Source organism: Dinoponera quadriceps, unplaced genomic scaffold, assembly GCF_001313825.1.
Source record: "Dinoponera quadriceps isolate SergipeBrazil2010 unplaced genomic scaffold, ASM131382v1 scaffold3579, whole genome shotgun sequence".
Lineage (NCBI taxonomy): Eukaryota > Metazoa > Arthropoda > Insecta > Hymenoptera > Formicidae > Dinoponera > Dinoponera quadriceps.
Window position 1 is genome coordinate 1,035,714 of NW_014557637.1, and position 27,180 is coordinate 1,062,893.

At 45.4% G+C, this 27,180-nt stretch overlaps 3 protein-coding genes across 7 annotated transcripts; all 3 read right to left on the minus strand.

The window, feature by feature from the left end:
- Window positions 1-6,054: 6,054 nt before the first annotated feature.
- Window positions 6,055-8,771, minus strand: LOC106749316. Of its 4 annotated transcripts, none has more exons than XM_014628642.1 (4): window positions 8,672-8,771; window positions 7,078-7,207; window positions 6,590-6,818; window positions 6,055-6,233 (listed from the first exon to the last, which is right to left on the minus strand). In XM_014628642.1, exons 2-4 carry the CDS (start codon window positions 7,157-7,159, stop codon window positions 6,182-6,184), a joined length of 363 nt encoding a protein of 120 aa, XP_014484128.1. In that variant the 5' UTR covers window positions 7,160-7,207; window positions 8,672-8,771; the 3' UTR covers window positions 6,055-6,181. The 4 variants fall into 4 exon arrangements, with proteins under 4 accessions (XP_014484128.1, XP_014484127.1, XP_014484126.1 ...); XM_014628641.1 differs by lacking the exon at window positions 8,672-8,771 and adding an exon at window positions 7,747-7,784; XM_014628640.1 differs by lacking the exon at window positions 8,672-8,771 and adding an exon at window positions 7,538-7,740.
- Window positions 8,772-13,553: 4,782 nt separating this feature from the next.
- On the minus strand, window positions 13,554-14,694 carry LOC106749313 (keratin, type I cytoskeletal 9-like). Its single transcript, XM_014628636.1, has 3 exons — window positions 14,547-14,694; window positions 14,067-14,253; window positions 13,554-13,746 (listed from the first exon to the last, which is right to left on the minus strand). Exons 1-3 carry the CDS (start codon window positions 14,692-14,694, stop codon window positions 13,554-13,556), a joined length of 528 nt encoding a protein of 175 aa, XP_014484122.1.
- A 1,671-nt stretch (window positions 14,695-16,365) lies between these two features.
- Window positions 16,366-25,250, minus strand: LOC106749338 (glycine-rich cell wall structural protein 1.8-like). Of its 2 annotated transcripts, XM_014628704.1 has the most exons (5): window positions 25,075-25,250; window positions 23,978-24,286; window positions 23,205-23,735; window positions 19,727-20,920; window positions 16,366-18,350 (listed from the first exon to the last, which is right to left on the minus strand). In XM_014628704.1, exons 1-5 carry the CDS (start codon window positions 25,142-25,144, stop codon window positions 18,073-18,075), a joined length of 2,382 nt encoding a protein of 793 aa, XP_014484190.1. In that variant the 5' UTR covers window positions 25,145-25,250; the 3' UTR covers window positions 16,366-18,072. The 2 variants fall into 2 exon arrangements, with proteins under 2 accessions (XP_014484190.1, XP_014484191.1); XM_014628705.1 differs by lacking the exon at window positions 23,205-23,735.
- Window positions 25,251-27,180: the final 1,930 nt, after the last annotated feature.

Consider the following 27,180-nt stretch of genomic DNA (forward strand, 5'->3'; position numbering starts at 1 on the left):
TGTGTAAGAGTAAGTTTTCATCTTCATAGGATGAAATAAAATTGTATATTCTCGTTTATATATATAAGTCTGGAATTTTCATACTAATTTCTTTCTGTGTAGGAATTAAAGGTAAAAAAGAATCAAGCGAATGGAAATTAAGTGGTTCGAGCGATGCGTTCGCCGAACTTTCGGGCCTGCCGAACGACGTCCGGCAGTAATGAGGAGCCGAGGAAAAAGAGAAGCGATCGAACGGTGGATTCCGCATTCTCGTTTCGCAAATTGCCTCGGCAATCGTGATTCTGCAAGTCGGAACTCGAGCGGGAACGTCTCGCAATCCGACCGCGGTCTATGCAAGTCCGGGGAAAAGCGCGTCGCAGATGCACGGCGGAGATTGATTTCGATGTTCTCCGCGAGAAACAACCGAAATCGAAATTTTAGTCCTATTTTAGGCACAGCTTAGTTCTACGTCAAATGTTCCGAGGCCTTCTATTGGGCTTCTTTGGTGCTGCAAATACGGAAGTTATTGAAGACAACGTAGAATTAAAAATTTCGGCTCGGGAATCCCCGTTGTAAATTTCCAGATGGATTCCTGTAGAAGTCCGTAGAAACATCATGTGAACTCATATAGAATAGTAAAAATCCATATAAGAATCCGCATGGTGTGTGGAAATTCATACAGGAATGTACGGATTTCTATCCAGGATCTGATTTTCGGCGCAAATCCCCAGGTGGAGACGCGCGATTCCGTATGGATTCCCACCTGGTTCCTTTCAACAGGGATACATTCCGGCGGAGTGGTGTACGAATTTCACGATAGCAGCGATACCGATCGCGCGACGCGTCTGTTCCTCGTCCCGCGCCCGCTGGTCGGGCCGTGCCTCGCTTTTTGGTGCGCCCGGTCACGCCCGAAAATACGAGACGCGTGACTTGAAAAGCGGAGCCGATCTCGGAGTTGATTCATGAAATAGCGCGGGCTCATCGTGTATACAACATCCGGTAGCGGCCTACAAGCGCGACAAAGTAAGGTAAGACGCTCGGCCGACTCCGGCGTAGCGGCGGGCATTATCGTGAGCTGAAAGTAACCGAATCGAGAAAAGTGTCTGGAATTTTGGAGAGCTCGAGGCAGCGAAAAGAATCTGAAATGATTCAGATCGGTGGAAACGTTCGAAATCATGTTCACAACTATAATTCGAGATATGAAATATGTTGAAATCCGGCGCGGATTTTTACAGACAAACCCGAATCGGTTCTTCCTTCGAGCGACGGGGGCGAAAATTGAGATTTTTCCCCGGTTAATCGACGCGTCACTTAGAATGACGCGAAATAGCAGATCCAAGGGCCGAAACAGACCCTTCAGTGACTCGATACATTGGGAAAAGTTCAACGACCGCGCGGTATGCCCGATACCGATTTTCGCGGGTGAGACGTTTTCGAACGAGGACGGCGAGCGAGCGCGGGTTCAGCGTCGTTGAATTATTCAGTTTCTCCCGCGCGAATCAGATCCTCGCGTATTAACCCTGTTCAATTATTTATTTACTCGGCGAACGATAAATTCATATCTCGTGTGCGCGCGCGGACTTCTCCTCCCGTCGCGGAATTAAAAGCAGAGATTCCCAGGATTCCCAGGATTTCGCTGTACGAGCGCGCGCGCGCGCGCGCGCTCTCTCTCTCTCGTCCTCTGTTTTCGCGAACGTCTACGCGGGGAACGTTTGCCGACGGAATCTCATTTGGTGCCATCGCGTAAGCTGAATTAAGATTAGCCAATGTCGAATTACACGTCGCTGCGCAACGGCGCGTACGACGCGATACCGTCGGTATAGAGACGTCGATCGCGGAGATCACGCGCGAGGACCGTTGGAATGTCAAACGCGCGAATCATACTTACCGCCCGGCAGATTTTGGCCGAGCGACCGGCTCGGAAGCGATACCGATTCATTCGTGTGACGCATATTCCCATCGACGATTTCACAGCGACCGCCGAGCGAATTCTTACCGAGCTTCGCACACCTCCTGTCACACAATTTTGACGTTTCATTTTCTTTCTCTTTCTTTTCTTCCTCACCCTTCCGCACTCGGACCTTTTATTTATTTATTTTCACCCCATCGGGGTGAATTGATTTTTTGCCGTGGCAACTTGTTTCCGCAGGCTGCTGAGAAGAAAGAATCTACAGGACATATAGTGCACGTCGAATTGAATAATGATCCTCGATAAGTATATGAAGAAAGAACGTAGTTAAGAGGATGCTATGCGCAAAAGCTTATACTTAAAAGCTTTATCGACGGAATATTGATTTTTTCCGCAGGATTCACGTCTTATTGGTTGCACGGGTGAATGTTTCCGTGACATATTTTGAGGATCGCCTCTACGATATCGACGCTTATCAAGTTCGTCCTCGACCTCGGCACTACCTTAAAAAGAGATTTTTGCGTCTCGGTAAGGCGAGCGAGACTCGCTCGCGTTTGTTCATCACACACGGCGTGGAAATAAAGGATTACCTTACCGTATTTTCGCGGTGCTTCGTCTGAATCTCGAGAGAGACTCCTCTCTTGCGGGCGGGTGAACGTCCGTAATCGATTCCCACCTGAGTTTCCACAAAGCATCGGCTACGCGCGCATCCCGCACACGTGTACAGCCAGGCAACGATATCCTATTTGGAAACGAATCACGAATAGCAGTCCGGTAAGTCCGGTAAGTACGGCGGGTTGAAAGACCGCGTAACATCTCGCCTGCGGATTGCGCTCATTTTGCAAATTTTCAAAAGAGAACAGAGGAAATTTGTGCTTGTATCGGACCCGACGTACGTATGGTACGTGTTACCTTAGACGCGTATCCTGTTCAGTGGCGTAGCCGGGACGAAGGGATCCTATCGTGAATATTCCTCGAGACTCGAGAAAGCACCGAATATCATCGACCGAATTTAGAGGGCAAGATATTTAAAATAGAAAATAGAAAATGTTTGGAAAGTTTCTGAAGTACGATATCCAATGATGCGATTTCTGTAAATCTCCAATGATATTATTATGGATTGTCTCAGAAAAGTAGAAAGTGAATACGAAGGTCGCGCAATTCAGATGAATACGAAATAAAAGAGCCAACGCTACATGAAATCGCGCAAATAAACGAGAATTAACGAATAGTCCTTCGGCTATACATTTAACTAATCGTTAATTAATGTGCACAATTTCATTTTAAATTTTAACATCGGTACATAAAGACCTTTCTTGTACTTCGACCGTACATCTCGGAGCCCCGGTTTATTTAATAGAACAAGAATAAATCTCGAAACACACCGGAGATATTTTAACGGGCAGTCGGTTTGAGATTTTCGTTGTCGCGAGCGACGTCCACCCCTGCGGTCGCTCGCGAGCTCCTCCCGAGCTGCGCCATTGATGCCGCGCTCTCTGATCAGCAGTCAGCAGATCGACGACGGATACCCGTTTGGGATTTAGTGTCCAGCTTTTCCAGGGAAGACATAAAATAGTCGCAGGTGCACCGTCGACCGACATAAACGCCCGCGCGTACGTACGCAGGCACAGCGATATACGTACACCATTACGGCGAACACTACGGATTCTGCATCGCGATAAGAGGTCCGACGCGAATCCGAGATCGAGCCGGAGAAAACGAGAGACACCTGCGCGCCGTTCTTCGCCGATCGCCGGTAAAATTGATCGGTAGGATTAGTATTCAGATCGTGGAGCGCTACTTCCGGCCTGGATCGGACCGGACTGAAATCGCCGTCTCTTCGTCCTCGAAATGAGAATTTTTTCCTCTTCGTTACACGAAATATTTCGATTTTTATTAGAGGAACGAATAAAATTGAAAAGCTCGCAAATACGCACAATCGACGTTAAACAACTTTTTAAGGATGTATCGCCCGTTAGTGCCGTATTGTCGGTGGCGCATCAAGGAAGCTACTTTGAAATTTAATGTTTATCAAAGAAAATTACGACGGGAAACATCGCTTCTTCAATCGGGTGGCATTAGGACGATGCTTCTGTTTTCATCAAACCCCGTTTTCACGACGTCGCATAAAAAGTAGTCTCACGCGGTCTTAAATCATGGTCGGATCACCATCACTGCTCGGCCAATTGTAAGATTTGTTTGCTTGCATGCCGCAACATCGAAGAAGAATTATGACGGACGCACAGTACACGTCAGCATGCTTGTAGAAGTCTAGCCACGAAATCACCATAAAATATATGGTGCTAGTCAGACTTAATGTTCAGAATACGAAATTTCCCTGCTTTCCACGCATGGAACAAACGGTCTGCCGTTTGTACGACGTAACAGTTCGAGCGTAAATCAAAATCCAAATAGTCTTCCGGCACGCGATCGATTCCGAGAAAAATCGCCATTTTTTTCCCTTATATCAGTAGCAAAAATAAATTATTGAGCGAAAATTGCGTATTATTACAGAGTGTACATCAATTTGAGATAGATTAAAAATTGACGAATTTAGATTAGAATTAGCAATAAAAATTGGAGAAGAAAATTGGAAATTAATAACGCGCGATAACGCGCACCTGTAATATCTAATTAAATTTGTGCAAAGGCTCGTCTTTGTTTGTAAATAAAATAGAAAATGAAATTAACAAATTTTGAAGAATTAATCATTTCTACGTATAAAATAAACAACATCGACTCGGTATGCTTTTAGATTTTTCATTTTCTTTTTAGTATCCAAACTTTTTACGAGAATTTAATAGAGAAATAACAAATTTTTCGCACCAATCTAATAATATAGAAAAGAAAAATCAAGAAAATGCAGCAACTATTCGTACACTCGGCGTCATGTATGCTACACCATTTCCTAGATTGGTCGATCTCTTTCTAATTGCAGGAACGATTAGGTAATATTTCAATTTATGCACAACGCAAATCTCATCGAGTTCTTATCAAACTCATTTCGCCTTACAACCTCGTTAAACGTGTTTTGGACGTGCGTGTCACGTGCCGTGGGTGAATCGTGGCGGTATACGGCATGGTGCGATGCGGTGCGGTGTGCATCGCGATGTCGGCTGCCTTTTGAGCGCAAGCTGCCATATTTCAGCCAACCGATTTTTTTCGGCTCGCATACGAACGCGGAATGCCTGACAATCGGCCGTTGCGGCGGTCGCGTTGTGCGACCGTGATGTACTATCTATAAGGACACATTTGTAAGAAGTGCCGCGTATTCGAATTGCATTTATCTGCGTTTGTCGCGAAAATTTATCCCGCGCCATCCTATTTGAGTCTCTCGACGACGGTATTTGCGCACTGCTAGTGACGACAGTGCGCCGAACTGGTAGTGCTTGCTCTTAAAAGAATTAAATTTACAATCGTCAATTCTCTGCCGAGATCATTTTGGCCGTAATCACGCGAAAGGTATATCACGCGATTTCTTCGCTGAGAAAAATTTCCATTATCCGATTATTTTTATTATTGCGATGGATACCTTTATCTGATGCAATTACCGATGAAACCTAATCGAAAAATTAGTCACTTTGTATAACAGTAATTTTCATCGGATAAAGGCACAACTTGATTAGACGAAATAACGAAATGATCGGGCATTGCACTTAATCGGGTATATCCATTTATTATTTTTTAATTGAATTATCCAATATCAGATATGATCGGATATTAATTTTTTTCAGTGTTATTATCCCATAGCGTGGCTGGAAATCTTATTTGAATATTTACACTTACAAAGATAAGTGTCGCATATTATTTGCATAGACACATAGATTGCATCAGATGCGTACACGATTGAAAATTAGATATTGAATATTATGTGAATAAAGCGAATTACACGTGTTTTGTGTCGCGCACAAGCAAAAGATTTGAGAAAGGCCGAGGTTTGAATTGACGGAAATGATTTTGTGACGGAATGAGAAAAATGACAGTTGGAAGAAATGTTATGATGCCAAACGGTTATAACGTATTACGTGCACAAAGTCGGATGCGTGAACATTCCATTAAAAAAAAGTTCAAGTCTCTTGCTTGCACAAAATGTCGATTTAAAGAGATCGAGTATCTTAAGAGTATGATCCCGTACAGCCGTGCGAAATGACAGGAAGCTGAGGGGGTGTTATGACACAGAAAAATTTTATTGTTCCTTTTGTTACATGAGCCGTGGTCCAAAGGTTCGTCGAAAGAGGTGTGATCACAGATGAGGGTGTGAGGGTCGTGCGGTTGTCCTCGGGGTAGAATTTTTCACCGTTTCCGAGATTTCAGCAGGTATCCCGCGACGCCCAAATCCAGATACCTGATCGAGATTACGTGTAAATTAAATTCATACTGGAACATCCTTACGAAATATCAACAATTCAAACGCAATTCCAAACACAAATCGTTTCCTCAGTTAATCGCTTTTTCACCGATAAATCGCGCAAAATATATACGTTTCATTTTCAAAATATAAATCCTTTTTGTAAATTTTACACCTGTACACTTTACACATATGACGGTTATTTAATTATCGCGGCAAACAGTAACCGAGCAGATGCGTCGAGGATTTCGCGATAATGAAATATTATTATCGTCGGCTGATACTTAATGAATTCCTTTTTCGCTCGTCTTGCTCGTGTCTTGCTCGGCATGTGTATTTTTTCGTCGTTTTACCTCCTTCGCGATGTAACAATGTCACGCCTCTCCCTTTTCTCCGGCGTTATACGGCTTCCATCGGCGGAAACGAGCCTGGATGCGATTGCAGTCGGCTTTTCCGGCGGACCGGTGGTTCCTGACGGCACGTTCGACAATAATCTTTTGCCCTGACGATTCTCCTTTGATTTCCTTCTGACGTTTAAATCCGACGACACGACGATTTCATCGAATGTTTGGCCGAAAAGCGCTGCGCGATCAAACAGAAAGTTAGACAATTTTTCCAACAAACTGTGAAAGGGGGTAATATAAAAATCAACCTTTTCTAGTTTGTACTCAAAGTTTTCGTGTATAAGCTTGCTTCCCGTAAGATATAGTTAATTTCTTTTTAAAGTATAGTTAATTGAATGATTACGTGATTTCCCAAATGTGAAAGAGAACAAGTCAATCGGAATAAAATATGAGGATTTCCGGATTAGTATTCTTTCTTCTTTTCGCGATTTACTCACACTTTTCATTAGATGCCGTCTCCTGAGCGTTGATTATGACGCAGACCGAGCTGAGTACCAGAAGGACCAATACTTTTATCATCTTGAAACGGGAATTTTTATGTGTCCAGAGGTCGAAATTTTTGTAACCCTGCGAAAGCGAACGAACGGAAATGAAATATGTGATATACCGCGAAACGTCATTCCTACAATAATTTATATTATCAAACTTTTTTACGTTTTTCCTTTCTTTTATAATTCATAATTTTTTCTATAATTAATAATTTAAAATAACGTGACAAATACTATAATTATTTAACGAACGCAGTATTTTCGCGCTTTACCGTTGGACACGGTTAAACGTCAGACGAATCATGAAGATATACCTTGAAAAATTCGTAATCAAATAAAGAAACAGACTTTTACTGTTGGATATACAGAACACATCACAAAAACTATACGCTACTAGGCAACAAATTACAGTCGTTTCGTTTCCGCGAGAAGTAACGCTGGTTGGTCGTTATTATTCTCGGGTCGTATCTCAGCAACTCTCGACACCTATTGATTACGAGAAGAATTGTTAAAAGATCCTTCGACAACGATTCCGCAACCGTCGTTCTTAGGAACGCGGATTCCAGGCGTTACTAGTTGAATCACTTTCTAGAGCGATCGGCGTTGGCGTAGTCTTACGTAAATGCATCGGTGACTGCGCAGCTCGACGGAGTTATCGCGACTGAACGCGTTGACGTTGCGAAATAGAAATTATATATATATATATATGCATACTACAATTAAATATCTTGGAAGGCTATTAATCGAGGAATATTCGTCGATGATGTTTTACGCGAAAGCCGCAAAAACAAGAAACCACTCTGACGCAATTTTCTATTACATTTTTAACTCTCTCCATCTTTCATTTTCCCTCGCGAAAATAATCACTATAAAAGATCATTTTACCGAAGTGTGTTTCAAAAGAAGATATCGTCAATTAAAAAAAGATAACCTGGCCAAAGTCGATGTTTTAACATTTCTATGACATTCGAGTGCATTTACAAAAACGATCAACCAACTTTCTCGAATATCCAATCGTCATATATAAAGTTTCGATGGCGCACGACTTCTTCTTACGTAAAAGGCAAGTTCCTCTCGCGTATACATCCTAAGAAAGCTGAGACGTGCAGAATCAAGTCGGACAGTCGAAGCAACTACAAAATCCGAAATTCTCCCTAAACACTCTTAAAAACCCTTCGGAACAATTTAAACAATCCAAATATCCCACGGGAAATTTCTTATCCAGAGGCAAGGCGCGAATCGCGAAGAATACACCGACGATTAATACAAACTGACGATTCGTCAAATTCCGAGCGCGACGTCGCGACCCGGGAGCGCCGTGTCAACCGAGCAGGACGACTCTTCGTGTCCGGGTTCAACACCACGGTCGCTTCCTTATCACTCCTATCACGATTCGCGCGACGACATCCTCGTTTTCGCGGCCTCGGGGAAGAGGTGGTGCGAGCGGGGAGCGGCGATACGCGATCCGAAACTTCCTTTACGGGAAACTTCACTTCGGTACCGGAGGACCGTCGAACTTAGAGCAATACGTGTGTCGACTTACCGGCGTTAAGTTGAGGGATACTTTCCGAGTCGACAACCGCACGAGAAATGCGAGCGCATTGGCGCGGGAGCCTTCAAGAGAGCACCGTGGCTTTGCTATAGTGCATGAAGAACAGGAACAGGCCCCGGCTGTTCCACCGCAGGAGGAGGCGCTTTAAAGGCGTCATAGACTGTAGTCTGTTGCACCGGCCGGACCACTTTCTATTTCATTTTTTTCCTCACGGATCTCTCCCTCTCTCTGCCCCCTTTCCCTCTCGTGTGCTCTCTCGCTCTTTCTTTTCCTCTCTATCTCTCCCTCCGTCTCCCTCGCTCTCTCCATTCAAACGATTCACCCGTTCTCTTTCTTTCTCTTTCTCTCTTTATCGCTCTTTTTGCTCAGACAGAAGGACTGGTTTACCAGCCTGGCAGGGCCGTAGGTGCCCAGGAGCGGCTAAACAATGGTTAACGACAGGACGGACCTTTAACGAGCCTCTTTGACGCGTCTCGGATGTCGCGTCCTCCTCGGAATGGATGTCGCCGCACGACTCCTCGCTATTGTCGCGCGGTTCTTATCCAGGAAGAGCACTCGACCGAGACGATGCACTCCGGCGCGCGAACGTTTCTTCCTTTCCGCAAATCAAGAAGACAAACAGCGCGCGTAGTCAGCTCGTTAACGGATCGGGGATCGAAATATGACATTAACGAGCCGAATCGAGCCAGCGAGATCCTTCGGTAGGCTCAGCTTCAATCGTACCTTCCCGAGGAGGAAGTCTCTCTTTACTCCGGGGTCTTTGTGTTGGTCTCCGGGTGATCTCGCGGCGCGAAGGGTAACGCACATCGAACGGTCTTCCGTGGTTTGCAAAATAACAGGGTAGCTCGTCCGATAAGCAGCAATTAACATCGAAGCGGGGGCTTAACGAGCGACAGTAATTTCTCGAAATTAAAGCGATTCCTCGAACGTCTTCGACCTCCCGCTTCTACCCGCCGTTGGTGAGCGTTCCCGACATTGTCATTACTAGCGAATGAAACGGAAAATAAATAAGTAGATTTCTGCAGACTCGCGCAACAACGCGCGTAAGGAACGCGGTCGCGACGATTTATTCCTGTCATACGATTAAATTAAATCTCAAGCGCGTCCTATATCTAACAGCGAAACGCGCAGTCGCCCTTTTACAAGCATAATACAATCTCCAATTTGTATTTCATGCAAATGGCACCGAGAGGAGAATTCATTTTCTCAACGAACGCGGTGCAGTAAAGTATAACTGACCCGTCGATTTACGCAAATAAATTTGCATAAGTCTGCTCCGTTTTCTCCCCGAGAGGATCGTTCTTTCTTCTTACAGATTACTCTTATGATATATCGCTATAAATAATTAATGTAATTGGAAGATCACTCGGAAAGAGTCTCTTTCGCTATAAATAGGCTCACGACGCCCTTCGACGAGCGCGTCCTCGATAGGGCAGCGCTCCTTCTCGAGGTGGCTCTCTTCGAAGGAAAGGGAGGGAGATAGAGGGAGGAGAACGAGAAGAGTACCGTGAATCGGAGGATCCAGCGAGGATCGCGTGTGCGAAGGATCGTCCGGTCATTGCACGGGGCTTTTCGGATCACGATTTCAGGCCCTTCGCTCTTTACAGGGCCCTCCTCCTTTTGGCTTCCTATCCCTTTGTGCCGTTTATCCAGCTTTACCCTCCGTCTCGCGGCCTCACCTCTCCTTCTCCTCCTCCTCCTCGTCCTCGTCGTCGTCTTCGTCGTCCTCCTCCTCCTCCTCGTCGTTCCTCGATCCTTCCGCTCGTCCTTGTCGCTCCCGCGCCCGGACTTGTCCTCGGTCCTCGTCACTCGCGCGCGAATCGCGCGGCGTTACCTCGCGATATTTCGTCGGTTTTATTTTGAGGAACATCTGGTGCGTGTGTATGTGTGTGTGTGTGTGTGTGTGTGGGGCTGGCATGCGGACAAAGGGAACTTGCTCTCTCAGGAAATCTCAAGAGGCAAGGGGGTGGCTCGTCCTGCTTTGACACGCACGCGGTTAGGCTTATTTGCTTGCGCCTAGTGACGTAGAATGTTTGTAAACAATGGGCCCACGATGATCCGGCGGAGCCCCGATGACGGGGAAATAAATTAGGGGTGCTTCCCGGGGTGAATCCGCCCAGCTTCCGAGAGATCTGCGGGGAAAACAGAGAGTTACTCGTTACCGGTTTACTCGCCTTCAGTGGCGTGACGATGACGATAATCATTGGGAAAATAATGATGATAAATAATAGTACGTGTGATAAAATAAGAAGATTCCAAAGAGAATCAGGAATCGAGCGCCGTTAATCTCAAAGTGACGAATCATGCGCGTCTCCGCAATCATGGCTTGAATCTAATCGATGATAAACACAATGAAATATTGACAAATCGCACTGGCCAATTAGCTGAACTGATTAATGCCATTGGTCAATTTCGTCGAGTTAACCGTCAATTAGATTTAAACCGCAACGACGGAATCATCGGGCATAAGTTGCGCTAATTTATTCGAAATTGAAGCGGTTAGTTGCATACGCAAGCCGGTGGTAGCCGCATCCTTCTGGAAGGAAGGACAGACGCGCCGGAAAGTACGAATTTTGTACTCTCTACTCGAGATTCAAGCCCAGATGAGTCACGTTTAATGAAATGAAGTTATCCTCCGGCAATTCCGCAGCCGATTGCATAGCGCAAGAGGTTCCGTCGACGTAGCGCAAATTGTATACGGTTAAAATCGAATTATGACGGATGCGTCATTGTCTCTCGATAACAACGTAACGCTAATGAAACGTTTAACGAAGTTACGCAAAATAAAAAAGAAAAATCCGCAGTAATCTCGGTTATTACGGTCGGGCTCCTACGCGAAGCGTCTTCCGGCGATTTTACAATGTAACTCGCGGAACGCGAATAATAACGAACGCGCGACAGATAGGATCAAAGACCGCTCTAATGCTTGCTCCTACGCGGAGAAAAAAATTAATTTTAATCAAGAATAGGTATTCTCATAAATAAGCAAGAATGTTACATTTTATAATCTTCTTAGGGCCAGTTCCACGATCTCCGGTTAACTTAATCCGCCGATTATTCCATTGGAACTGACCAATCGCATTTGTCGTTAAGCAGAACTGATCAGAAGTAGTCAATCACAGTTGACATTTAACCGGTCGGTTAAGTTAATCGAAGGTTGTGAAACTGGCTTTTAGAAGATTTTTAGTCTTGATTCGATTGAATCTGCATTGGTACAAGTGTTACACTCAATTCAAGATTAAACATTTTCTAAGAATATATGTTAATATTATAATATTATCGTTTATCTCTGCCATTGATCTAAGATTATTTTTTCTATACTATCATGGTCAATCGTCGATTAGATATAAATCACGACGGTAGAAACGAGCGGAACTCTAAGAACGATCTGTTGCGCGTGGAGAAGTCTCGGCGTAAGAAGATTTAAAAGTCGCACCGAAATAACTCCGACGTGCAACACACACACACACACACACACGGCAAGTCGAGCGTCGCGAGGGCCCGTCGTCTGGGGACTCGGCGGGGAGGGAACGGAGGTCTAAAAATCGTAATCGATTTCGCCATGCGCATTTTCTACGTCGGCAATCTGGAACGACCCGATTTAAACTCGCTCGGCCGAGTCCCGGGGAGACGGGCCAACCCTCTGACTCCCTCCGGACGAACAATGGCCATTTACTGCATGTCCAAGCGTCGCAAGTGTGTGCATAATCGACACTCCGATTCGCGTGTAGGTGCATCTCGAGAGATGAAAACAGACCGGTTCGACGCGCCGCGCGAAAGAGCCGACTCTCCGGGAGGAGACGCGCGCACGCGAGAGAGAGAGAGAGAGAGAAAGAGAGAACGTCGTCGTCCTCGCGTCGTCGCCGTGGTCGGTCGTGGTCGTGATCGTCGTTGTCGTCGTTGTCGTAGCTACGGGGCCCAAAACAACAATATAGCGTCTGGCGTCCCTTTAAAACGAGTTAATCCGTCTGTCTGGCCGTCTGCCGATCGCCTGAGAACCAAGAAGATTCATTTCCCCTTTGTTCATTCTTTTTCACACGTACCCCGAAAGGGCCGCGCCTCGCCTTCAATGGCACAATGCCGCGAATGCACGGCTCTCTCTTGCATTCGGCTGCCTCTTTCCGGGCAGGTCCCACACACACGACGTGCGCCTGTAATCGCCGCTCACGCGCGCGTATACATACCCGGGCGAAAGTGAAATACGCCCGTGTACCCGGTGCTGCGCCGGCAGGAGATTGTTGCGTCTTCGACCCGCACGGTTCTCCCGGGTCCGCGCCGGACAGATGTTTCGGGCCCGTTTCTTCCGCGCGATCGGTCAGCGCGCGGACGGAGGGGTCAGAGGGAGCAGAGAGAGAGGGGGAGGTACTCTGCGAGATCGCGGCAATATAATGCGAATCGCGGATTCCCGGACCCGACCGCCCGGGTTCGTTGACCTTCCGCCTCGGGCGAGCCCGGTTGCGATTTCGTGGGCGGCCGTGGAGCCTCTTCGCGGATGTTACGGACGCGACGGACGGTGATGCGGCAGCATCTCCTTGGATTTTAAAGACACGAACCGCCGTATAACCGTAAAAGCCGTGAGACGTGAACTTTAGCTGAAGAACCAATCAGGATCTCTAGGGGAAATTGAACCCTCGTGGGTGTGCAGCCACGAGGTAGTAAAGTTATGTCTAACGTCTACTAGCCAGTAATGTAACGCTCACTTATTCTAGTGGCTGGATAATGGCTGGATAAATAAGTTAGCTGATTTAATAAATAATTGATTCAATAAATTGCGTCAACTGGTTAACGGGACGCGTCGCGAGGGTATTTCACGGGCCGATCGGAACGCGAGTGAAATGGTAGTCTAATTAAGAATGCTCACTTTCGCGAGAGTTTAGAGTCCTCTGCGTCCTGACGAGGACTGAGCGACGCTGAACGTGGCCGAGTACGGGCCGAAGCTGAAGCTTGCGCTCTGCGCGTTCGCCTCGCTGTGTCCACCGCCGTAAGGACCTTCGCCTCCGCCTACTGATCCTGCCGATGCTGTTGCGAAGGAACCTCCTTGCCCACCTTGGTGATGCCCGCCGTATCTGCGTGAATCGAAAAGCAAAAAATGCGAAGACGGTTGTACTTCTCTCGCGTATCTCTTTCGGATATTCGCGATTCCGCGAGCTGTTCGCGTTGAATTATCGTCCTTAAATATCCCTGAATTTGTCAAATGAATGAATCATCGTTTTCACCGACAGGCGTTTCAGGCAAAATAGACAAGAACACTTGAAGTTCAAGTGTTCTACGAAGAAGAATACTTTGGCTGAGTTGTAGTATTTATAATTATCAAAAATTCATAATTATTAACGATTGTTCGAATAATTGTAATTGTTATTACGAAAGAATCATTATAACTACGTACCCTCCGCAGTCATAACCGCGACATCCGTGTCCTCCGATGAGGCCGAAAGGCTTGTGCGGCTTATGAAATTTTCGTTTGTGACCAGAGAGGAAATGACGTGAGCTATCATCATAATCGGAGTCACCATCATAGTCACCATAATCGCTTAATAAACCGTATTGCGGCGACCTTTGCTTTCGCATAGTATCTAGAAAAAACATATATTTATTTTCCACGAGATTACACGAATTTAAATAATATCAAAATCGATGCCGTAACTTCTCACATTAAGAACTTACAGTTAATTTCGATTAATTATTATATAATATAAATAAGCCATAATTAATTGATTTATTAATGAATTAATTACAGACTTCATTCACTTAAATAAAAGTATTCCCTTTCAGTAATACGTCTAATATTTACGGGTAATATTTTTTTTGATAATTACGTAAATTATTTTAAATATAATTAATTGTATATAATTATACGTGCACCGACCTGTTCCCGACAGATTGCTGCTCCCAGTCAGAGCAACGGGATCCGGGATCAGCGTGTCGGAACTCGTCGCAATTTCCGTCGGTTTGCCGGAAGTTTCTCTCAGAGAAATTACGCTCAGCACTGCAATTAAAAGCAGAACTCTCCTCATCGTGGCGTGTCGCTGTTGCTTGGTGCACGCCTGAAAAACGAATCAGAGCTGACCTTTCGCTACGTGCGCTTTTATAGGAAATCCCTTCACCGTCGAAATTCAAGGAGGGTACCGTAATGTCGTAACGTCAGTAACCGAGAGTGCTAGGATAGTCCTCCGAGAGTGGACGACCTTCCGTTTCAGGGACGACCGGAAGTAGACCGGAGATAAATATGAGTATGCATACACGCGGGTCCTGACGTTAATGGACCTCAATGTGATTCCGAACATACGTCCCAAAGCAACGTGTGCTTGCACAAGAAACTGATCCTCCGCAGAATATTCTTCTCAGTCTTCTTGGAAGAAGGAAATAATCTGAAAATTGAAATAGACTCTCTTTTCGTCCCATGTACACACAATATTAGTGTAATATAACGTTAATAACATTATATATATATATTTTTATCACAAGATTTTTAACCAGCGTGAGAAGAATGTAAATTCCTAATTGTGCAAATCAGTTATGGAAGTCTGAAAAATGTTAAATGGCGAAAGAAAATGACAGAACTTCACAACTACGTGTAATAATACTCGCGAGTTGAGACGTATGAAATGGCTCGGAGAGGTTTACTCGGCGGTAATCGGGAAATATGATAATAGTTATTATTACCTGTTTCCATGATGATCCGAGGTGCGCGCGAGTGGTATTTAAAAATCGCTTAAGAATGAAGATATCTCTAAACATTGGTTGCAGAGAATCTGAATGCTGCAAGATTATTCATTTACATAAATTTTATCCCGCTAAAGGTGAGCAGCTCACTCTCGCATTTTTAATTATTCATCAGCGATAAGGAAAGATACGTGGGAAATATGTTGCAAGATGTGGGAAATGTATTACAAGACCTTGATTTATTTATATACGCGACTCAAATTCTCGACGCCCAATTTTTATAATAAAAAAAGGCGGAAGAAGAGACTCTCGGCTTTTGTCGAATTGCACAATAGGCGCTTTGGCTTCGAGGTCGTTTACCTTTCCATTCATTCGTTAGGAGCAATATGTTCGTCGCACACACATGTCAAAGAAACACGATCTCCGCAGTTAATATATATCTAAAACGCTCGAATGAAATGAAATTATATTTCTTATCTGTTATCTCATTACAATTAAACATGTCAGGCGAAATTTTGCCTTCTGGATATTTGTAAATCGTATTCCATGAAAATTACCTTTAAAATTAAACTAACTTTAGCAATAAAATTAACTTTAGCAATAAATCATTGTCATAAATCTGATCGAATGTAAAGAAGACAGACTGATGGCGTTAGACAAAATTTATTACGCATTGTGCGTAATATATCAAGTCGTGATAAACATGATAAATGTTGCATGCACGATTCATTACGTGTTTTGCTCCGCGTTGATTTTTCATCGTCCCGTTTCTATTACTTTCGATTGAAAATTATATTAACATATTTCGCGATCGTTACGTATCGCCAGTTATAGACAGACAATATTTAATATAAATTCATAGTGCGTAGAAATTGACTTGCCGCGATCACAGCAAAGTCTCTAATAAATTACGTCAAATTTCTCGGGATCCATAATGCGATGATAGCTCTAGGTAAAATTGAAATGAGATTTAAATGAGAAATAAGACGAAGACAGGGCAGCTCGTTAGAACGCTGATGCGATTCTATCGAAACGGAAATCACAAACTTTATTAAACTTTTACACATGCGCATTCTCATACACACGTCGCGCAATAATATATTACATAAGAGTACATAAAATGCGAAACACACAGGGGAAAATACGTCGAGTTCGTTATGTGCACGCGCATATTTTTGCGCGATAACGCGTGATAATCGACGATAATTCCGCGAAGCCGCTGAATAAATTATATGCGCGGCATAAAAAACAATTATCGGCAATTACGCATTAATCGCGAGATTAGCGCGAAGAATTTGCGGGATCCCACATACGTGGCGAACGAATAAACGGATTGATCGATCGATCCTCCTACAGTGCATATCTCTCTCTCTCTCTCTCTCTATCGGTCTTCCTCATTTTTCTCTGCGCGTCTCTTCGCGATTCTCTCTTCCGTTTTTCTCGTTCGCGCACTCGCGAAACAAGTTCGACGAGTTTTTATCCCTGTTGTTTTCGAAAGACGCCCGATGTCGTGAGAATAGAAACAAAGGAAAGGGGTGGGAAAGAGAGAGAAGAAGAAGATATCACCGACGTTAATCGTCGCGCCCCTCCAATTTCGCTAGGTTGCAAATACGAAGATGCAGGAATACTCGGCGCTCCTGGCGTTCCTCAGGAATTATCCTTACAAGTGGCAGGACGGAGATCGCATTTATTCCTCGAGATCTGAAGCAGCGGTCGGTGCGAAATTCTCTTTCATTCTAACGCATTGCACGAGAGCGCAACATTGGCAGACGGCAACTTTAGACAATAAGGCAAGTCGCAGCAGCTCCTCGGATCGGAACTTGAGTTCGATCGATCAGATTTGCATATGTGATGTAGTTTGCACATTATTTTTATTACTATTATTATATATTATATATTAACGCTAACATTGACGAGTTTCGCGCGAATCACAGATCTATAGAGTTCACGAAAGGCGATCTGCACACTTCCGATGTCGCATCGAAAGCACACGCAATAGTATAAGTTAAAAATACGCTTATAAATACACATTATATATATATATAGAGAGAGAGGGAGAGAGAAAGAAGTATTAAATTAAGGCGTCTTAAAAGTGCTGTTCTAAATACTGCACTATGTTACCGGCTTAGAAAAAATGTACAAATTCACGTATATTAAAATCATACCGATCGTCGTAAAACGGATGAGCATAAGAGTGGTCCACCCAGAGAGTTCAATCGAAGAAGATTTCGTCTGCACATTTTATATTTCCCGCTTACATCCAATGAAAAGCGTTCCTCTTAAGTATTTTAATCTTGGTCGAGCACGAAAAATTATGAAATGCCAGGCTCGACATAAGTGCACATTTGGAATGTTCAGTTTTCACGTTTCCGTCTCAGGAAAAAGTGAAAATTTCCAAATTTTTCCGAATTAGAAAATGTCCACCTTTCACGAGTTCGCCAGAGAAGAAGATTCATGACCGACGCTCAGGAGGTCTCTCCTCTGGCGTGAACTCGTGAAAAGAGTAAAGTTTCCATCTCGAAAACATTCTTTAAATCTTCACTTTTCCACCCTAGGGTAAAAGTCACACGATCGACATCCGCGTCGTACTCATACCAACAACTGTACTCGCTTTTACGGAACACCGAAAGACGAAAAGCGGAGTATTATGTGCGGTTCGTGGCGGCCGGACGGAGGATCCTCTTGAGGAAGCTCAGCGATCCGCTTCGGTATCACAATGATTGTCTCGATTAGCTGAAGATCAACATGTCCCTGGTGTCGACATTGGCTGACGCGTGGCTCGACGCCGAGCTCTTCGATCCCAATCCCGCCGACGCTTGCGCATCCGCGTTCGCGCTTGCTGATCCCGACCCGTTGGTGTAAGCAGACGCCTTGCTGGAGCTGCTCGCCGATGCCGAACCGCCGTTGGTGTACGCGTTAGACGAGGCATCGGCTTTGGTCGAGCCACCGCCACCTCCGGACGCGACCGCATTCGACGACGAGGACGCTTGGGCGTTGGCGTTTGAGCCTGCGGCAGGAAGAATATGGAATTCATTTAATTACGATCAGTCCGGATGCGATATTTTCCGCCATGGACGCCACTGTCGCCTCGGTGCCGGCGCTCAGGTCTGTGAAAGTGAACACGAACAGCTCGATTACGATGAGTATCGGGACAAAGGCACATGAAAGCGTAGCCCACGTGTGAAATGAACGTGCTTCCGATCGAATCCTCGCTGGCAGAGTGCTTCCATTGTCCTTTCTCGTTCGATTATGCATGGCTCAAGGATCATCCGATTCTCGTGATCATACGACTTGAGGTGGAGGAAATGGACACGGTGGCGTTGAGTCGTTCAGCCAGGCGAATTCGGTGAGTTAAATGGCGATGTGGTGTAGGATGACATCCACCTCCGGTGCGGGGTTGTGCAGGATAAACGGCGCGCCGGAGATTACAAGGAAAAGCGCGTCGTTTGTTTCCGATGGTCGATTGGCGCGCGAATATTTACATATAATTAGATGTTACGTGACGGAGACGAGCGTCGCCGAGTGTTGCGTAAGAATGGCGGCTAGGCGATTGATTGATCGATTGATTGATTGAGGAGATGAATTGTGCTGGTCAACACGTACGCGTTAATTTAGTGCGTTAGTTGCACGGTAGGCAGGAAGAAGTAACACGTCGATGCGGATCTCAAAGTGTCGTGCTCTGCACCAGGTTGTCTGACCGCGTCTGAAGAAGTCAGTCGCGCTGGTCTCGACGAAAGGACGATTATGTGGGCTTAGGTTATGCTCCAAATCGCATGATTACACGATTACACGGATACAAGATTGTATCCGTATGGTATTAATTCGAGACTCGTAATCTCATATTTAAGCAAGTATATATAATCTTATACGAAAATAAAACTTTAATAAACAAAAATTCTATACAATTTCAGCAAAAATATCATATTCTCGTTACTCATGGATAATTATCATGAATCGAGGGAAAAAATATTGGATGAAAGCAACGATATTTCCGAACTAAGAATTATATCAGTTCGAAAAGTTTTAGTGTTACTTTTTTCACATAATTTGTTGTTTGTGACAACCATTGTAATGTTTGTGTGAAAATACGTACGAAAAGAAATACGTTATCTGACATAAAGAAATCAAAATGTCTACAGAAATCTTTTTCTCTATCCAATATTTTTTCCTCTTCGTAGAAATCGTTCTTGGATAACAAGAATATGCTATTTCTCATGAAACTATGTCGAATTTTTCTTTACAATACGAGAACACGAGTCTCGAGTCGATGCCGATCTGTTTTCTGCGAAGGACGGAATGTTAATTCGAACGAGCGGATTTGCGGGTGAATCCAATGGCCACATAAAGCGAGAACAAAGATTTACGTGTAATACACGAATATACCTCCGCCGTATCCGCCGTGACCGCCGTGTCCGACGCCTTTAAAGCCGCCCCCGAATCCACCGAGACTCCCGCCGGTACCGCCGGCGTTGGCGTTAGCGATGGCGTCGGCGTTGGCGTTCGCGCCCGCACCGCCGTGTCCGGAGCTCACTCCGGGGGAGCCTCCTTGTCCGTTGATTCCGTGACCGACGAAGGAACCGCTACCGTCACCGAATCCTGCGTGACCTCCCTGACCGCCGGATCCTCCGTAAACACCGCCACTTCCGGCGGCCCCCGCGTTCGCGCCGGCATTTGTCGCGCCTCCACCGAAGCTACTTCCTCCTCCACCGTTGTTTCCGTATCCTCCGATGGTCTGACCGTCGCCGTACGAGCCTTCGCCGATTCCCCCGTGACCGCCGATTCCGCCGGCACCGGCTCCCGCGTTCGCGCCGGCGATCGCCCCGGCGTTCGCGCCGGCCGAACCACCGCCGTGTCCGCCTCCGTAGCTCGGGCCGGAAATTCCGCCGGAGGGAACTCCGTAACCGCCGCTGCCGACCACGGCCCCTCCGTCGCCGAAAACGGGACCCTGCTTGATCGGTCCGCCGTATTCACCTCCAACAGCGCCGGCTCCAGCGTCAGCGTTCGCACCAGATCCTGCGGATCCGCCCGGGTAAGAACTCGGATATTGTCCCGGGTAGCTGGTGGGGATCTCCTTGGGCTTGTCACCGAAATTGTGGATCTCAATCGCCGGCTTGTCGCCGAAATTGTGGATGTTGACTCCCGGTGTTCCCACGTGGACAGACCCGTCCTCGAGGAACGGATTGTGCGCGCCCACCGATCCTTGCCCGCCGGCGTTAGCGTTGGCGTTGGCCGCAGCTCCGGCGTTCGCGTTGGCGCCGGACTGCCCGACGCCGTTCAGAAAAGGGTTTCCGCTCCCGGTTGGGGTGATCAGGACTGAGGGGCCCGCTGGGTAACCGCCACCCTGCGGAAATCCTCCTACGCCTCCTTGAGCATTAGCGTTGGCGTTAGCGTTGGCGTTGGCGTTTGAGCCTGCGCCACCGGGTAAGAAGGGGTTGCCGCCACGAATTCCGTGGCCGTGGCCGTGGCCGTGACCGTGATGGTGATCGTGATCATGATCGTGACCGACGCCGGCGTGCCCGACGCCGAGACCGCCGCCCGGGTAGAATCCTTGCACCGGATAGTTTCCAAAGCTGCCGGCTGTGAAAAATGTCAATCGTCAGTTTTCCTTCATTATCAGACTCGTGTGATCGATACTATACACGGAAGAAAAACTCAGTTCCCACAACTGAATATACTCGGAGAAAAATATATACATACGGAGGGAGAAATTTCTTTGGGTTCGATAAAATTTCTCCGAATTTGTCTTTTGGAATTTGTCGAATTTTTTTTGGAGCAAGCGGACGAATGTTTGATTCAGCAAACAGGATCATTTGATTTCTCAAGCGATGAATATCTTTACGTCAAATAACGCATTTCTTTTGTAGTTTCATCTAGACAATTGTTGCCACGAGCAATAAATTATTTGAAATAAGCAGCACTATGTTAGAAAAATATTAAGGGAAACTTCTTTGTTCCTCAGGGGAATAATTTTTTATAATGTATAGTTGCACAGTCGTCACCTCGTATAGTTTTGTCATCTGTGTTACTATATTTTTCTCCGAGTGTAGGGACCGTATGAAAACTCGGCGATAAGAAATATCTATTTGCACGGCTGACAACACTCAGCCGCATTAAAACTTGGTTAAGGCAACTGATGGCTGTTTCTAACATCGTAGTTTAAATCTAATCGACGACTAACTCACGGGATTGACCAATCGCATTGACCATTTGTTGAACTTAGATTAGCTGAACCGACCAATGTGATTTGTCAATTCCACTGAGTTAATCGTCGATTAAATTTAAACCATAATAGCGGAAACATGAGAGCGCGAGTGAGTAAAAAATCTTGCACGAAAATCTGTGCCTGCAATCGAGTTTTCACCTAATCCCCAGTCAACGGGAATGTTTTTGCTATTACTAATTATACTACAAATGATGGAACATAGAAACATGCGGATACATATAATACGTTAAAGGCAGTGCATTAGAACATGTGTACGAGAGACGCAGAGTTGATGCTCTCAGTCTTAACTGAAACGCATAACGTCCGATTCTTCGTTTTCCGTGCCTCTTCCATTCAGTTACGATGAGGTAAGCAGGAGAAATAGGTGCGTTATTCGCTGTTCTCGTCTTTCGCTTGCCGTTGGCTACGGGAATGATATGCCAGGAGAAGAGTGCTAATTAGGAAACACAACGCGAAGCGGCGTACTCGAGTCTCGAATCGACCGGAGTGCAAACACGTGTATTATAATAATTTTTCTTTTCGACAGCGGTCTCATTATATATTCCCGCCGAATAGCAAAACACGTCAAATAACGTTTTAATAATGTCAATAAGATGTCCTTAAAACGTCATTAGACGTCACTTTGCTATCTGGGCCGCTGATACATTGAAGTTTTCTCGCTACACTGGCTTTCCTCGAAAGCATTTTCTCTCCTGTTCGTACATTGAGAAGCGGAGATATTCTCCAGTTTACGTATCTTTGAATTGGGATCACAGTCCGAGATGTGTGCGAGATGCCACGAAAACATCGGAATTAGAGATGGCATACAGAGAAATTCGTGCGTTATACGCATTAATCACACGGAAGGGAGAAAGAAGTATCATCTCGAGCAAATCTCGAAATACCGCGGTCCATAAATCAGTATCGTTCCAATTATCACTTGATAAATATCACGCGTGCTCGTGTTAAGACACGTGGGGAGATATACACGCAACAGATATACACGAAAAGTGCTGGGCAGTCAATTAGACGCAATTATACCGCCGTCAAAATATTTCACGTTTGTCCAAGACGTCTCCGAGATGATAACACGAATATCTGTAAATTCGCGGACTTCTTGTCGGGTTTACCGCCACCGATTAGAGTGCAACTTGATTAATCCGGATCTACAATAAGTGTTGTAAGCCTTTAGTCTCTTTGTTCTAAGCACTAAATCGTAACGTAATCTATAGCAGAAAGCGTTCTCAACGCTATCGGACGGTCGTAATTCCTAAGATTTAAATGTTACTACAATTTTTGGCAGCACGGGAAGCTTCTTTTGTTAGAAATTACGTTACATTTTATTGCTTAGGTTTTCTATCCACGATGCTGGATCACAATCCGAATTTTTTGGCAGGACATAAGAAGGTCTGAGATATATAAGGATATAATCCTAGAAAATACTGCAGATGTTAGGAATTCTGCAGTAATTTCCGGTAAATTTTATGTCCGGCCAACAACTCAGATCAAGCACTGATTAGCATCATGGACGCAAACCCTCAGAATAAAAAGCTAAAAGCTTGTTACATCTGTCGTAGATCTGGACTTAGAATCCGATCCGCTCGTGCACACGATACACTAATGACAACAATCGTGGCTGGATCGAACGTGAAGTATCACCTGGACCAGACGGTTCCTCGATGACGACGATCCCGACCGGCTCTTGCTTCGGTTTACCGTAATAATGCGGTCGGCGATGGTGATAACGATGAGGGCTTGTCTTCGCGGGTTCTTCGACCACAATTATCACGTCACCTGGACCTTGGGGAATCGGTTGGATTTGAGGCCGCTGGTACACGGGTGGCATCGGTTTGGATTGTTGGATCGTGATGGGAATTACCTCTATTTGACCAGTCCCTCTCCCGGGATAGGTGGCACCAGGGTAACGGACGGGGATCGCGTTACCGTTCGCAGCCGCGTTTGCGTTCGCTTGAGCATTGGCGTTGGCGTTGCCGGCGCCCTGCGCCCGGTGGGGATAAGGTTGAGGATAATAAGAAGAATCAATAGGAATGACTTGGACGTTGCCGGCGGCATTAGCGTTCGCGTTGGCGTTTGCGTTTGCGCCGGACTGGGAGCCCCCGTAACCTGGCCGATAACCGTTGTACATGCCATTACCGTGATGAGGACCGCCGGGATAATAACCCGTGGAACCTACGTTGAAAGCATGCGACTTGTTAACGTTCCAACGATTCTTGCTCGAAAGAGTGAACTTTTCAATGTATGAACGAGCGTAATGAGAGAATACCGCCGAGAAAAACAAGTGCAGCCGAGGAAATTTCAATGTATCAACGGCAAGTGGCAAAGTGAACGTCTAATGACGGTTCTAATGATGTTAGAGACGTCATTAAGACGTTACTAATAGCGTATCGATTGAATTCTCCTTCCGCGCGTACCTTGTGCGTTAGCGTTCGCGGATGCTTGTGCGTTCGCGTTGGCGCCGCCGTATCCGCCGTATCCACCGTGAGCTTGAGCGTCCGCTTTCGCCGAGGCCGAAGCCGAACCGCTGCCGACGGCGTTCGCCGACGCCGACGACTGAGCCGACGCTGAAGATAAACCGCCGGCGAAACTGAGAGGGCCGAGCTGCAAACCTCCGCCTAAGGACTGAGCGTTGCTAGTGGCATAGCTGTCCGCCTTGGATTTCAAGAGTCCGAAACCCTGGTCCAGCAGACCGATACCGCCGGCAGCTAAATTGCCTAACAGACCTTCACACAAAATGCCGATCAAAATCTCCAAATATCCAGCAGTAACGTTTATCTCAAATATATTCCGCGTGTTCCGCAACTTTCATTTTTTCGTCCATATTGTCGTGATCAAATTAAAATTCTGATTTCGGTTAAAACCGCATGTCGAAGAAGATTCTGTCTGTGTTTCTTTAGGTATCATGCGAGCTTGAGGTTTGTAAACATTTCAGTTCTCATTCTCCGACTACGTCGGTATGTCCAAAATCGCGAATAATACTTGGAGAATATTAATTACGTGTTTATTTGGTAATTAATTACGTTAGAGAACGATCGATATTTCTTCAAGCTTGTGTACATAGAAAGAAAATGCTAATTTTAAAAGTGCTAAATTTTACTTGGATCAACTAATACTTACGTGATCCAAGTAAAAATTTACTAAGAAGTACTGGAATACTTATTTACTTGAATCTAACTTTTTTTTGTTATAAATACTAAAATAAAAAAATTTGGTAAATTGAAAAGTAAATACTGTAAATTCAATCAAGATCGTGAGAAATATTAATTTATTTTCTTCCCTTAAATAATAATTAATCAAACGTTTGAATTACGACGATTGCCGGATCGTGAAAATCCCACATGTGGAAAAACTGTATCAATATCGCATATTTACACAGTTCGAGCCGGCTGTCGTGTCGTCACTGTGTACAAATATCAGCGAGCAAACTTGACAATCTAACTAAATCTGACGGGCACTCGAATTGTCGCGGGACAATAGGAAACGGGGAAATCACCCGGTCCCGAAAACTCACCGGGTCTCGCGCTGGAGTCCCTAATTAACAGCAGCACCACCACCGGCACCAAACACTCCAACAATCTCATGGTGCTTTCACTTGTTACGATAAACCGATTCCTCCGTCACACACTGGCTGACCTTTTTGTTTTGCCTGCCCCACCGATGTCTCGATGGTCGGAGAGTCAAAAGCGACTGAAGCTCTCCGACGGGACAACATCTTATATACGCGTGAATTTTACGTCGGATAATAATTGACCATCTCTTTCTCGCTCGCCCCCACTCTCGCTCTCTGCCTCTCGTCGCGCTCGTCGGCATTTCCGTTCAGGATCCCCCACGGTTATTCTCTTGCGTAAAACCCGGCGCGAAACGTAATCTCGTCCAGGATACCGCGGAACCTTGTATTTTGGAAGCAGGACGTATCCGTACTAACAGTCTTAATGCATTTTCAACGTCGGGCGACTTCCCGGATCCAGAGAGTCAGATTCTGTGCGAACGACAATAGTTCCGCCGTCACGGACGCGACCGCGCGGACTCGGTCATCAAGGTCCGCTCGTTTCGACGAAGCGTTTCACACTTTTTCCATCCTGGGATATCCCTCTTCGCAGATTGGAAGACAATTAGTAGTTCGGGAGATCGGCTTATTCACACGAGATCTCTGCTGAGTCTCGCGATGGGGATTTCGTGTAGGTGCGACCCGTCGTAAGAAGTTACGCAGATTTTTTGCGAATTGCTCGGAATAGGAGATGTCGTTAAATGAGGACTTGAACCAAAAGAAAAAATATTCAGAGGATATATCGTGATGACGATATGTATACGCGGAATAATTTACAGTCATCTTTTCCATAGATCTTTTATTAGTTCTCTCAAATTCACACGGGCAAACAAGTTTTGCACCGACTCTGGACATGTCTGGAGATGTTTTTTTTATTTGTATAAAATTCGCCGCAACGTCTTATTTTGCTGTGCTATTAACTTTACCGCCGCGTCGTTGTCGTTCTTGACGTCATCACGTGTGCACCTTTACGCATATACACATATTTTATACTATATAGAGGCAAGCACGTATAAATAATAGTCGCGTAAATAATCAATTTACCGTGAAATAAAAATGCACGAAACCGTACAAATATGCGTCCGAGTTTGTCTGCATTTATTATGCCAAAAAAGTAACATTCTCCCGGCGGTGAAGTTTGCGCATTAGCGGAGGCATTATTTCTTGCAAAATAAAGACTCGCCGACACATTATTCCCGGTTCTTGCATAAGCTATAATAAATTCAATAGAAGAAAAATACTGATTCCCAAACAGTCCCGACGACGTGGCGGCGTCATTTGCAATTTAAGCAGCCGGCGATGCTGTCGTTCGCGTGCACGCGGATTTCATTGAATCGCATCACCGATATTTTATATCGATGACTGCGATAATTTATAATAGTGACCAGATGATGGAAGATCTCAGTGGAAATACGAACGGAGTTTGAAATCGGGCGGTGGAAAACGTAGCGCTCGGGTTTCCATGTGTTGTTTCGCAAGGTTGTCGCGATAATTATCTGGTTAACCGCTTGCAGGAGAAATTCACGAAAGCAATATTGCACCGCGGAGGCGGATTTATTTGCAGTTGTTACGCTCACTTCCTTGGAAGATTTCATCTTGAAAAATATCATGCATTTGTGGGAATCATGACGGAATAAGTTGATGGCATAATAAATGTGGTAAGAAAAGAGCTGCGGCAATACATGTGATTAATGCACTACTCATTGCGATATTGCATGGTTATTATTAAATTTGAGTGAGAATAGAAATTAAACTGGAAATAGACATAAAGCCAAGTAGAAATGAATTAGGAATAAAACGGAGGAAATAGATTATTAATGTATCTTAAACGGTCATTACCGAATTGAAAAATAACGTGTGGAATGCATCTCAAGTGTAGCGTAATGTAAAGCTTTATATCTGGTCTGTTTTGCACGTGCGAATCGTCGTTATGCTTCCGTCCGGTTTTCCGCAAGAAATACTTCGAGATCTCGACGCGCAAAATCGGGCAAAAATTCGCTTTGTACACGAAGACGAGCAACGCCGAGCGGAAGAAGAACCGTCATTCCTCTCTCTCTCTCTCTCTCTCTC